The following is a 14,314-nucleotide window of genomic DNA, read 5'->3' as shown; positions in this document are numbered from 1 at the left end:
TTCAGCCTGAATGAGAACGTGGGTGAGTCCTTCAAATACAAGCAGGTAAGTTCAGAGCTGCCGTTTGCGGTAAGATGATACAATTTGGCAAAGCCTTTAAGATGTGGATCATCAAATGCTTAAGGGTGTTCTTTGTACTTCTTTCAGGAAAAGTAGAACTTGGAAATGTCTGGGCAGCAACACTGAACAGTTGTTTACTTAAGGGGTTTTTTTTATTATGTATGACTATGACTTGTATAAAGTTTCGTGTGTCTTATTCCTCACTGTTAGTTTCCAGTTACCTTGCAGGTATGCATAAAGCTTTTCTACTAATTACTGGACTGAGAATGCCTAGCTCAGCAAGAGAATCTGTTTATAAAAATAAAAGAAGAGATTACGTGGAAGAAGATAACCTTTTCCAGAACATCAGCCAGAGAAAGCTCCACTCCAAAGCGCTAAGTGAACTCAATTCTCTCCTGATTTGAGATCTAGTAAAATGCTATTACATAATCTGTAGTTTATGCTGTAAATTAAACCCCCAGAGATAGCAAAAAATATTAAACCAAGAACATGCTAGACTCCGAATGAATTAACTAAGCAAAGTAGAATAGCAGGGACATGAAGAAAAAAAAAATGCACCCCGTTATGACATGGAGACCATCTTTTCTCTGACAGAGAAGGAATTTAAGGAAGAACAGTATGTTCTTTGAGCATGTTGCTGTACATTGCTGAAGTTTCTAAAAATTAGTCCTGATACATTGGCTAGAAGGAGTTAGCAGGTCTCACTTGCATTGTGCAAAACCAAGAGTTTACACATTGGTGGGTTTGGCTTCTTTTGGCATGGAATGAAAGACACCTGGGAACAAAAATGATGAAATGGGATTGGAGGTGGTTAAGCAGATGAGCCAAAACCCAGGGATTATCATGGACAAGAGCAGCTGAAGTGTTGAGATGTGCTTGGAGCACCGAATGTCATCATCCTGTTTAGCGGTGTGAATTTTATCACACGCATCCGTCATTTGCCATTGCTTTTATTACCAGAAATGAGAACAACCCTCTCGGTAGGATTTCCAGATCTTTTTAGCTACCTTATGCATTTTTGGCAATTATGAAGGAGAACAACATTCATGATACAAAGAACTGGTGTGGAGGTGAGGTACACTGCATCACAAAGATTGTGCTAGTGGGATAAAATGAATTTTCACAGTGTTTTATTATTTACCATATTTGTATTCACCTCTTACCTGTTTTTATTCACTTCTTACCTGTTTGCTAATCAGACTTACTCTAAAGTTTGAGTTGCTATTCTTTGGAAGCTGATTGATGTTGATACACTTGCTTTTTATCTCCGCAAATGGTCTCTCCTCCCAAAGTCCCATGTTCCTGAAGTCTGGTTTCCCAATGAATACTTTTTAGTGTATAGAAATTACCAGTTTTTAAGACCAGCCTGTTTGTGCTGGTAACATGGGCATCCCAAACTCCTGCTTCTTTCTTAGCCTCCGCTGACTTTGGCAAGTTTTAGCAAGGCTTGATAAATTATTATGAGCTTTTAGAATTTTAAAACAACCTGAGGAGAGGGGGGAAAAAAAAAAAGCGCGTAGTGCTATTGTAACTACCCTTTAAGCCTATCAATAAAGCAATAACTAAAACCCAACTACAAAAATCCCAAACCGAACAACCCAAAACTTTGGTTACATTTTACTTAGACGAAGAGGGCTGGGATGCCTTGAAATCACTGAGATGACCTGAGAGTCTCTATTTATTAAAAAGTTAGTCTTTGCTGTAGCTGGCTGGCAGTTGCCAGCATTCTCTGCTACCGTAACGCTCCGTTTTCCAGCCCGGCAGCCGTGCCCCGTGGCCCGGGCTGCCGCTGCGCAGGGCGGCTCTGACGCTCCGGGGACCCCTCCCTGCCCTGGGTGCGGCTCCCGGCCCCGCTTCCAGCCGGGGGGGCCCGGCGGCGCTGGGAAGGGGCGGCCGGTCCCCGCTGGGCCGCCCCGGTGGGAAGGGGCAGCACTAAAGCCATACGGACCTCGGTTTACGGAATCAAGGCCTAAAATATCAGGCTGAGACTAGGGCATTTATTATAAATAATGATTTTCCGAGGTTATTAAACTTCATTATTAGACATCTTTCTCCGCCATAACAAGTGCAGGGAGGCAGCCCGAGCCAAACGAGCACCCCGACGGGGAGGTGAGGAGCCCCCGGGGTGCCGCAGCCGGCAGCCAGGGCGGGCCGGGCCGCGCCGGGAGCCGGGGGCGGCCGGGCCGGGCGGCCCCTCAGCTGCGGCGGGAGGCGGGCGGCGGTGCCAGACGTCAGCGCAGCCGCTCTCCGCGCCCTTCCGTGCTGCATCATCCCGCCTCCCGCCCGCCCTCTCGCCGCGTCCCTGCCAGGGCAGCGCGCGCGCCGGGAGCTGCCGAGCCGCCGCCCGCCCTGCCCGCTGTGCCCGGCCCGCCGCCGCTCCGCCGCTCCCTTCGGCGCTGCGGGGCCGCTTGGCTGGGGGTGAACAAACCAGCCGGGCGCGCCCCGCCTGCCCGCCTTCCCTTCTCCCCTCCCTCTCCCCTTCCTTCCCCTCCCGCCCCGTCCCTTCCTCTCTCCGCCTGGTGCCGCCACCGCCGAGGAGGAGGAGGAACATGGCGAAAGCGGAGCAGGTCCTGAGCCTCGAACCGCAGCACGAGCTCAAATTCAAAGGTACGAGGCGGCGGCCGCCGCCACCCCCCGCCGCCTCCCCGCCCGGGCCGGCGCTGCGGCCGCTCTCCGGCTCCGCTCCAGCGGCAGCCATTTTCAGGGGGCCAGGGCTGGGCACCAGCCGCTAAAATGTCCTTCAGCGCCGCCGCCGCCCCCCGCCCCTCGCCCTGCCGGGCCTCTCCCGCCTGCCGCGGGGCGGGGAAGCGTCCCCCAGCCCCGCGGGGCCGCAGCGGGGCGCGGGGGTCCCCGCCCGGCCGGTCCCCGCCGCGGCTGCGCCGCCCGCCCCCACCCGCGGCGCGGGCGCTGCTGCAGGGCCGAGGGCGGCCTGAGGGGAGAGCGCGGGGGGGGTCCCGCCCGCCGCCTTCTCCCGCGGGGCAGCGCGTCCCGGAGAAGCCCGTTTCTCCCTCAGGCCGACCTTGCCCCGCTGCGGCGGAGGGGCGGCCGGGGGCTGTGGGCGGAGGGCAGCGCCCGAACCCCGCGGGGCCGCCCGGGCGGGGGCAGATCCGAGGCGGGAGCGGCCCTGGGCCTCCGCGGGCCGCAGCGGCGGCAGAGGGGCATGTTTTTCCAGCTGATGCCGGGGCAGGTGCCGAGACCCCCGGCCCTGGGGTGGGGGGCGAGTCTCCCCGAGCTGTCACGCAGCCGGGGGCCCCCGAAGCGTGCGTGCGGCTCAGCCCGGACAGGACAGAAAACAGGCCCTCTGGCCAGCTGCTGGGCAGCGGTTCCTGGCCTTTTCACGTTATTATTATGATTCTGTGAGCCATTTCGATAAATTCGTTCTGAATACCCTGCACAAAAATCCATCCATCCTTTCTGTTAGGGATCTATTCCCTAACGTTTCTTTAAATAAAAATCTTGAATGGGTTTGAATTTTCGCTAGTGTTGAAATTGCTGTCTTGTAGCTTGATGGATAGCGCTACTGTAATACAATATTCTGGGATTACAAATAAGCATTCAGCAAGTTTATTTATGCTAGCAGTGTCAGAGGTGCTTTATAGCTTCATTTGAATATCTGGCGAGTATGCTTTTTAAAAAAATAGTGATTTTTTTACTGGCTTCTGGTAAAAATAATGCTCCTTTGGAAAGATTTCAGGTACATTTTCAAATGTAGGGGATGCCTTTAAAAATTTTTATTAGTGAATATATTAGTAATAATATAAAGTGGGCTTACCAAAAAGCATGGTAATAAACACTGGGTGGAATGAATATATCTTTGTTGCAAGCTGAAGTATTTGCATGTTGTTATGGCAGCAGTATCAAACATGCTTAAGAAGGAAACTATTGTTGGTTTAACATTCTTTATGTTAAGTATGATTAGATGAAAATCGGCTTTTGTTCTGGATAATATTGCCTTCAACAGGCAATCCAGACTCAGGTGGGCAAAAAGCGGGGCCTTAATGGGCACTGACTTGCCAGTGAGACATAATAGTGATTCAGGGTTTGTTTGTTTTCACTTCAGCACAGATAGGTATAAACCCAGCCAAACTCTTCTGTTGAAACCAAGATACCTTCTCAGGCTGCCTGTACTTCAGTTGAGGTTCTGGACTAAATAATTTGTAACTGTTGAAATTAAATCAACTAACCGTATAGATTTTGGTTGCCAGATCTTTAGCCAGCAAGGTATACTCCTATAGCATAAAATGTTACTTGACTCACTGCAGCTAATAAATGGCTTAGTTTAAAAGTGTGCTGAAATATTAATGTTCGGGCTTAGTGCTATGGGTAGGGTGCGTATGCCTTGGCAGTAAATTCTGTCTAACGGTCCTTTCTACCAAGCAGCACTGACCGCTGCCCTTCATTCAGGAAAGGCTAGTTTGAAGTATTCATGAAGTAAATTCTGCTCTAAGCGTTTCTTGTCCTACTGGCTTTGTGATGGCATATTGCCTGGTAATATGGCAGTAATTATTTTTCTCACATTTGTAAATAGTTGCGTTTATTTCCAGAGCGTTGCTTTGCACCGTACAGGTAGATACGAACTGACAGAGGTCAGTGGTGCTGCTGACTGGTGCGGCTGTGCTTCCCCACTGGTGTGCGCTGGAATATCTGATGGTTACTGTAGGGCAACAGTGTCAGTGAGGTAGGTCTAAACCAAGTGTCACAGACACCGAAATGGATAAAGGTCTTAGTCAAAATGCAGGCAGGTAGAAAAGGCAGAAAATAATTAGCTCTGGTGCTGTTGAAAGTGCTCTGTATAGTTTCTTAAGTATAAAATCTAGAGGGAGGTATGATGTTTGCAAAATGATGCAGGGAATGAGATACCAAAGTGAGGATTTCTTCTCTACCATGTCCTAATCAATATGGGGTTGCAGCCATCTCTCTCCTAGCCAGCACTTTCCCTTATAAAGGATTTATGACCTTTTTTAAGAAGCTTTTGCACCCCCTTGGTTTGCAGTGAATCTTCCAAATTCATTTGGCTCCCTGTTTCAAAATACCGCGTTTCTGACTTGTTTTCAAAAATATCGAAGGGGTTTGTCATGCTAGAGTTGTTTTTTTTTTTCACGGCATGTGGACATGAGCAGGGATTGTCTCTCCTCCCCGCATCTCCTATACCGTGACACATGTGCTCCAAAATAGCAGCGGTGTGTGCTGTGCGGTGAGCAGTGGGAGGCAGGACGCTGCCCCCCGAACGGGGCCAGGGGTGCCCGTTTCCTCGCCCTTGTCTTTGACGCCTTGTGAAATAGGAGCTTCAGTCTTGCCAGTGGCTTCTCCACTTCTTGGTTGGAGTAGATGTGCAACCTAGGTGAGAAAGCATCGAACTAAGTGTTTACTGTTCAGACTCTCTTGGTAATGAATGGTGAAGTAGAATGTCGTTATACATGACAATGTTTCCACTTACGTTTCCTTTTTTTTTTTTCTGTTTTTAATCCTAGGGACAGCATCCAACTAACTGCTGATATTTAGTTAGATGAAAACAATCAAGGGCCTGACTTTAGGAAACATAAAATTTACATTTACCCAAGGATGTGTAATTCTGGCCACTCTTGCTAGGTGTGTTCCAATACAGCTGTTAATTGCAGCGCCACAGCTGAGCCGTAGGGCGCTGCCTCCCGCACTTTGCAGGGCGGCTGCCCAGGGAGGCAGATGGATCATTTCAGCATGATGTGCCTGTCTGGAATAGTGATAATTTGTTTAATGTCAGCAAGCAAAGATTTGTGAGAACGTAACTTATTTTAGAACTTGCCTGGGTTTTGAGGTGTTTGAAACGCTCTTGCGCTCTTTGCAGATGCAGAGTGTCAAGGGCGTGGTGTTCAGTAGGGGCCACACGCAGAAATGGAGGTGGCACCGGCTGAGGTGCATTTCAGCAACGTTTTTAGAGGTTTGCTACAGGTTAGGCTGGACTTATGACTCAGCACTCTGTTGCGGTGCTCCCCAAGTGGCAAATAGCAGTACCGCCAAACGCGGGATTAATTCCTCACACAACCGTGCAAGTTGCTGCCAATTGGAAATGCTGTTTCCTTGCTCCCAGTATGTGATTTTGCACCTGCATGTGTGCAATATGTCACCCGTGTAACTTTGCTTTATGCAAAGGGCACAGTAATAACCCAGAATAGCCAATATTCTCCAGTCCTAATAGCCCTGATTCAGAGCTGGCCTGAGGCCTGGCAGTGTTGGTTCCAAGCGATCGCGTGTCGCTGGCTCAAGCGAATCCCCTGGGTACCCCAGAGCTGCAGTCCCAAGCTGTGGCCTCAGCCCCATAGATGTGCTCAGCCCGATGTGTATCGGCAGCACTGCGAGTGAAGTATTTAGTGTTTGGCCGCAGTCCCGTGCAGCCTGTGTAACCTGCGTTACCGTGGTTAGGTGGCCACCACTCCCAAATAGGATAATTTGAGCTCCTTCAGGTGTGTGCGTGTAAACTATAATCAAATCTGTGCCTTGCAGTGTAGGTGTGCAAAACCTTCTGTATCTGACATGAATATCCAGTTCTTATCAGATACCAGGCTAAGGATCTTCAACAGTTCAGTAACGTTTGGGATGTAAGATCAGTCTTTACTGAACCTGCAGTTGTGAAGTCTCAGAAGAGAGATTTAGAGCCTAGTTCGACCTTAAGACTAAACTATCTAATTACATCTCTGTCCCTGTCGTGATCTGTCTGCAATGATTGAAGCTCTCCTGTGCCAAAGGTATTCAGATGGATTTCACTCTCTGCTCGTTCTGTTCTGTATTGGATAAACAGAGATTTCTGCAACAGGCCTTGTTGAAGAATGTAAAATACTGACAGTGTTGTGAGGAGTTGCCTGTTTAGCATAATTAATATGCATCTTTTAAGCTGAAAGTTTACATGCTATTTTCTTAGAGCCCTCCTGGTATTCACAGCAGAAGCGCAGTCAGTACAAGGATTTCTTTACTCTTTGAAGGCTGCTGTGTCAATGGCTATCTGCTTTTTGCTGGAAAACATACAAGCCAGTGCTTCGCTTTGTCTAGCCTGGTTCCTAGTAAAATCATGGCTACTGCATTAAATACGAGTAAACCTTCACAGCTCTCTATATATTTGAATTCGATTATCAAGTTATACACTTAAGAGGACATAATATTTAAATAACAGGCAGGCTTCCTAAATCTAAAGAAATTTAAGTATGTAGCCCAACTATCAAACAAAATCAGTCATTTTCTGGTGACACTTAAATATTTGCAGTTCATGTTATGCTCGTTATTCTTGCAATTTTGCTAAAATAAATAGCTTATTCTAACTATTAAATGTTCATTATAGTTGTACAGGCTTACTGCACGTCACTAAATTATTCTAATTTCACGTGCACCGTTAGTTTTATAATTACTTCATCACTTTGCATAGACTCTTCACTTTAAAAGAGCAGCGTTTGGAGGGAAAGAACTGGAGATAAAAGCAAGATAGTGATGCATTTTGAGTGTCTCATGACACATCTCATTTTTCGAGAGGTGGGATAAATTGAAAATTGTGCTTCTGTTGAGCTTCCTTAATCTGCTGGTGTCCTGCACACTGGAGACGTGACACAGCTCCACTGGGAAAGGGGGAAGGAATTGTACATGTAGGGGGCTACAGAAATTCAAAACTTTGAATAAGATGGTTAGAGAACCAAATAACAATTATTTGAGTTGTGCAAAGCAGTCAGGGAGGTTTAGCTGTATTTTCGGTTAAATTTAATTAATGTATTTAGGTCTCCCAAGACTATTTCCAAAAATCTCACAATCTGCTTGAAGGCCAATGTGATTTATGGGTTAAGGGCTTTTGAATAATTTTGTACTGCATAGATTTTAAGAATTGCAGTTGAAGTAACCAGTATTAATAGGCTCAAAGTATTACTACTTCAAGGAAAGTCCTAATACAGTGATAAAATCAGCATGAGCAACTGCTTTGGGCAGTTACTCCTCTTAGTTTTATGGAATTTTGTAGTTTTAATACGATCAACTGTTTGTCTTTATTTTAAGGTATATATAGATTCATAATTTCCTGTTCCTTGGGAATCCCATGTTTGTGCACCAATTTTCAGCTCAGTTTGAGCTATGGAACCATTGCAATGATACGTGCAAAAGTTTGTCAAGTTTGTTATTTAAAGATCATCAGAGTGGCGGACTGCCTGCCTGATTTGGTGGTTGGAATGTGTCCTCTATTCATCACTTCAGAAAATCTATCTGATAACAAATTATATTGAAAATACGTATGTAAACGTAAGGTTTACATGGCTGTCTTGAGGCCTGGGCGCATGGCTGTCACATCAAAATAAAGACACGGGTAATGTATCATAGCGGGTGCAGGTTCACGCAGATGCTCAGCAGCAAATTGTATTTGCCATCTGCTGCCCCGCTTGCCACGTGCAATGTCTTGTCGCCTGGGGAAGAGGGATAGGGAGTAGAAATTTGCACAGCAGTTTCTGTTGGTTTACTCTTATTGGAAATGAAATTATTGCTTTTTTTTTCCCCCCTCACTTCACAGGTTTTATAAATTAAAATCTTCTCAGTAGTCATGCAGTGCTTTATTTCTTTTTCAATTGGCTAGCTACCTTTGAATACAAGACTGAATTTTTTAAAACTGCATTCTAATTTGGAACCAGGATTGTAAAAATGAAGAGTACAAGCCTTTAAATAGATTGTGAGCTCTGTTTTGAAACTCAGCTGGAAAAAAGGCATCATCACCATAGTGAATGATCCAACTTTATGAGCTCAGGTTAGCTTACATCTGTGAACAAATACCCAATTTTAAAAGCAGCTTAATTTGTTATATCCATCCAGCTCTGGAAGGTATTGACTACATCAAATGAGTTTTGAATCAAATGAACAACCTCCACATATGTTGTAATGCAATTTTTGTAGAAGGCTGGCTGACAAAGGGTTTGTGGTGTTGCTGGCTTTTTGGGCGCCTCACGCCATGGCTTTGTGCCTCGCTGGAGACAATGCAGGAGTCAAATGACCCTTGCTAATCCTGCCCACATCTTGCAGTCACACTCATTTTCTGCTATCTTGTTACCGTATTGCTCTTATGTTTGCTCCCTGCAGGGAACAGCTAATAACTACTGAATGCATTTCATAGTTGGTACAATAACAGCCTTTTGACTTTTTCTGTCAGTGTAGTTGGTTGGCTTTGAAAGCTTTGTTGATGATGTTTGCAAATAGTTTTGTTTGCAGTAACAGCTGTTGTTTCAGACTTAATCTTTGTAGGGAATGTGATCTTTAACATTATCATCGTGCTCCTGCAAGCTATTTGTTTTGGTTTGCTTTGTTGTTTTTACTCCAGGTAAATCCTCACCGATATAAGTCAGAATCTGGCTTGGTCAGGAACTCTTTCCCAGTTAGACCTCTCTCTTTGTTCTGAATGAGAGACTCTAGTGCGACAGTTCCTACCATGGGTAACACTGAAGTCTCCTTTCTCTATGATGAGCAGAGACAGAAAGAATGCCTATTTTACATACGTATATGAATATATAAATACCACTTTATCTAAACTAGGGACTAGACTCATGCCGAGTCTCTTTCTGTGACGTTAGACCCAATATTTGTTCAATATATAAATCATTTCATACCTGTTTTGTAGACTGAGATGTCTGTAGAGACATCTAGGATATTTTTGGAGGTGTTGAGGATGTTGTTCAATGTAAAACTTGGCCTGCTAGGCAACCTTTCATAAAGAGGGATTTGTGCCATCAGTCTGGAACAGCTGTCACAATCTTGCTGTCATTGAAAAGATGTACAAAGCGAATCACCATTCCCATATATAATTCAGTGCAGGATTAAAATGCACATGGATTATGCATTGAATGTGATTGAGTGTTTACACTAGCAAGACAATCCAGACTGAGAGGAGACTGAGTCTGTCCTCTCTGCATTATAGCTGTTCTGAAAATTGCTTTCTCCAACTGGAATTCTTCTGGCCTTAAAAACATTTGTACAAATTGGGTACTGCTGCCGCCTGCAGTACTTTATCCCACATTATTATAAATACTTTATGAAAATAATCTCTTTACTAAACTACTTTAATGTCTGGTTCTCTGTGCTGTGACATACCATGGTGCTATGGATTAAAGATTTTATCGTTCTAAATTTAATCCTGTTTTCTTGGTTGGTTTCCCTGAGGGGTGGAAAAAATAGAGAAGGAGGAGGTTTGCCTGGTGATCCAGTCACTCACAATGCAAATTACAAAATCGTGTAGGTGTGGGGCTTGCTGTGGATCTTATGTTTTTGCAAACATTTTGTAATGTCTCCTCTTCTGGCCTCCCTACATTTTCACCAGACTAGGAGCAAAGGTGTAATGGCAGTAAGATTTTTTTTTTAATTATTATTGCGATGTGGAATTTTTTTAAATTGTGTATGTTGTGTGTTTTTAAATTATTATTATTTGATTTTTCATAGCTGTTTTTACACTGTGCTTGCTGGTGTTATATGCTGGTGCAGATAATGCTTCCAGGAGTTTAAGTTTGGACAATGCAACTTCACATTTGTATCTTGTTCTATGCCAGACCGTATAAGCCATCAGGTATTTTTCTCTTTATTATGTTTTCTTTCTGCTTCTGACTAAATTTCTGATTGGGTTTTGGTTTGGTGTGTTTGTTTTTTCCTTTGATTCTGAAAACACAGTTAATAGACTAGTTTTCAAGTGGCTCCCCAGAAATGTATCTTGCTAAATTCAGGATTCCTTCCTAATTTGTAGCTATAATAATGCCTATTTAACTTCCTAAGTTACTAGAAAAGCAGCTATTCATTGTGCATCCCAAAATCTCTAATTGTGCTCATTTCTTCTGGAATTTGCAATTTAGGCATAGTTTTGCAGTTAAAATATTTGCTCAGTTGCTATTTAAGTTGCACATCAAATTTGTCTATTTGAAGAGTGTATATGAGCATAAAATTAGAGTAGTTAAGTTGCTCCTTGCCTATCATTTTAATGTGCATCTGAAACGGAAATGAGCGATGAAATTAGACCAGGAAAAAATTACTTCACAAGAAGTACAAGAAAAAGTGTAGCTTGGGGTGGTGATGAAAATCACGATGCTTCTTCCAGGCTGATACTTTACATTGACTCCAGCCTTCAGCACCGTTTTTGCCAGGGCAGTTTGCACATCAGGCACATCTGGTCCCCTGTGCTCTCTGCCGTTGCATCCCCACGTCTCCGGGGGGCTGTGCTCTTTGTCAGGGTCCTTTCAACCCAGCAACCCCCAGGAATGAGGCTTTACATGGAGGGTAAGTGGGTGTCTTTAAGCACACCTTGCTATGTTATGCTTATTGAAAGAGATGGAGCTACTATTCCACTATCCAAAAAGATTTTCTGAGCTGTTTTCATACCTAGAGAGAGTTGGTACATGTGATATTTGTGAGTGGAATGGACAAAGTAATATGATATGTTTGGCATTGAGTTCTAAAAGGATATGAAAGCACACTTGAAACCGAGATATGCCTGTAAAAGCTGGCCAGCTCTGCTATCAGTCTCTTGTTTATGCCATTGTGTGTGGAAAACTGCTTTCTGTTTAGGATGTAGAGAAAATATTTCAGGCTGTGCAATTTTGTTGCTGACGATTGCTGTAAGTAATGTTTCAGTGTAATAAAACTGAAGAAATCAGTTGGAAAAAACCAAATTACACTGGTACCAATATTTTTTGGAGGGCATATTCATCTCTTGCTCTTTGCAAGCTTATGTGTGGCCTCACAGTTCTTACAACTGTGAAGTCAAACTGTTAATGATCCTCTGAGGAGTAAAGGTGACAAAAATTACATACTAATAGATAACCTGAAAATAGTCTTCAGTCTCATATTTGTTTTTTCTCGTTTTTTTTCTCCATTAAGCATGGGGCATGCTCTGGGAAAAACACTATTTGCCAGAATAGCCCAGAGAAGGACACTGATTAATCCATCCAAGTGGAATAATTTACTGCCAACCTTGCTCCAACTTTAACATCTGGATCACGTAATTTTGTTGGTTTTCTACATCATCTTTTTTTTTTTTTTTTTTGGTAGATCATTCTATTGATTATATTTAAAAAAGAAAATTACTCCACTGCGTCAGCTATTGCATGGGGAGTGATTTGGATGGCGCTTCTATTTTTATAATAGGTTTTTCATCAAGGCTTCTACTGCCTGACACAGCAGAAGTGGAAATGGCCACTTCCCTCCTGTCACTTTGCTTCAGGGACTCTTTTGGGCAAGGATAATTGTGGTAAGAGTAAAGAAAGTATTTCTATGGGGGCAGGGTTTTCTAGCTACTTCCATTTAAAATCTGAGGTGAGACTGAAAGGTTTATGAGTGTTTTACACGAGGATTAAGAGAGGCCAAAGTTTTTCTTAAAAATAATTACTAAATTTGGGGTTCTGGGTCCTCTTAGTGAGTTACCATTAAATCAGCCATTTATGCAACACAGTCACTTCTTGTTTCTCATTCTTCGACTTCTTTGATTTCAGAAGTTTCTGATGCTCACTTAATTATGGATGTCTCCAGAGCCAGATGATGATGATGATTAAAACTTGGCAGACAGTACTTTTTAAAACACTAATCTTCACAAGATTCTCTGTAATTGGATAAGTATTCTCCTCACTTCACAGAGAGGAAAACTATAAGGGTCCAAACCTGCTTCTGTTTTTGGAGATGTTGTCAACTCTTAAGGCTCTTAATAGCAGAAGATTAAGTCCTTAAGTGATTTGTCTGAAGACAAGTAAGATGGTGGGAGAGTTTGATTAGATCTTGGGTGTTCTTGATTCACAGGCACCTGGCTGATAGCTCAAGATGTCTTGCTTGACATTTCAGCATTTTCATTTTAGTGTTTATCTTCAAAGGTCATCAACTTTATGTATAACTTTAAAAAGAAGAGTACAGTAAGTCAAGTTCTACACCTGCTATTGAGCCCTCTCGCTCATCAGCAGTGTTTTTATTTTGGCTATCTCTCTATTGCTGACAGACACCCTCAAAAATAAAATGACAGAAATTGTGGAAATGAGATCACTTGGTACTGTCAGAGGCACGGTAAAGGAACTGAGAAACAATTTGGATATGATGATAAGAAAAGTTACCAGTAGAGAGGCTGAAATATTTGGATGGAGATACAACTGTGTTCTTGGGTGGTGGTTGTTTTGTTGGTGACGCTAGTACATACTCGCTTAGGACTCTGCGGTAGGGTCAATGTGGCTCTGTCACTCGATGAATTATTGCTCCGTGTGGAAGTCTACTAGTCAGGACACATCAGTGCGTAGGATTTGGGCTCTTGAGAATCGCCACAAAACAATTTAAGTTTCCCCTTTACTGCTTTTTGTCATCTCCCTTATTAAAGATTCCTGGGTTACCTTTCTATGGCTGATTAATGTGTCAGATGATTAATGACTTTCATCTGACACATCGATGGGATTAAACCATGATGAAATACGTCCTTCCCCTCCTATTGTTGCATTCTGCTGCTCTCCACAAAGGAAGTACAAGAGGGATTGTCTGATTAGAAGCTCTGCCTATATTTCTGCTTGTTTCTAATTACTTTGCTTTTGGATACGTGTCTGTGGTGCTGAGTTAGAGTAGCAAAAGATGTTTAGGAAAAGATGATGAAAGTGCATCTAAAATATTCTGGGAATAACATGGGCAGCTTGATGAGAATTTGTTCTTAGTCTTGTTAATTTGCCAGTTTAACATGACTCAACTATGATTGTATTGAGTGCTACTGCAGTGCTTTTGCTCTGAAAAGCACCAGCTCAGTACATTTTTTAGGGGATGCCTGACTTTAAGCAGATGAGAATTTGCATTAGATTTAAGCACAAAAAAATAGGCATGTGCCTTAATGACTTTCTATAGCTATGGCAACTCTACAAGGAAACCTGTGGCTGCAGGGTGTATGCTTAGAGGTGCTAGCTTTAACCTACTAAATACGAGACGCGGTTTCCTTAATTTGGCAGAGTGCTGTGCAGGAAGCTGCAGTTTCCCTGATGCCAGTGGCTGAGTCCTGCTTGATCTGGCTGAAGACTGACTCTCCTTTTTCCCACTGCCCCCTCCCTCACCCCCTGTCTGGTAAGTGGATTAATTTCCAGCCCCGGCAGCTCCCCGGCTTGGCTGTTCCTGCAGCCACATGGACCCTGTGCGGCCACCACCAGCGGTCAGTGGAGATGGGAGGTCAGACCGTGTCCCCTTGCAGCAGGGAGACAGACTGAGCCAGCAATAAAGCAGCCCCGGGACTGTAGCCCAGCTGATGTGTGTAGCTCATTATGAAGATGTAGCAGTA

General features: G+C 44.1%; 1 protein-coding gene across 1 annotated transcript in view; it reads left to right on the top strand.

Annotated features, from left to right (window-relative positions):
* Positions 1–2,384: 2,384 nt before the first annotated feature.
* Positions 2,385–14,314, top strand: part of VAPB (VAMP associated protein B and C) — a 38,170-nt gene continuing 26,240 nt past the window's right edge. Inside the window, exon 1 of the mRNA XM_065645374.1 lies at positions 2,385–2,667. Within this exon, the coding sequence (XP_065501446.1) occupies positions 2,610–2,667 (58 nt within the window). The 5' untranslated portion in view covers positions 2,385–2,609. The remainder of the gene's footprint in view (positions 2,668–14,314) is intronic.

Source organism: Caloenas nicobarica, chromosome 15, assembly GCF_036013445.1.
Source record: "Caloenas nicobarica isolate bCalNic1 chromosome 15, bCalNic1.hap1, whole genome shotgun sequence".
NCBI classification, from domain to species: Eukaryota; Metazoa; Chordata; class Aves; order Columbiformes; family Columbidae; genus Caloenas; species Caloenas nicobarica.
The sequence above is the reverse complement of the archived record's forward strand: the minus strand, read 5'-3'. Positions and strand labels throughout refer to the sequence as shown.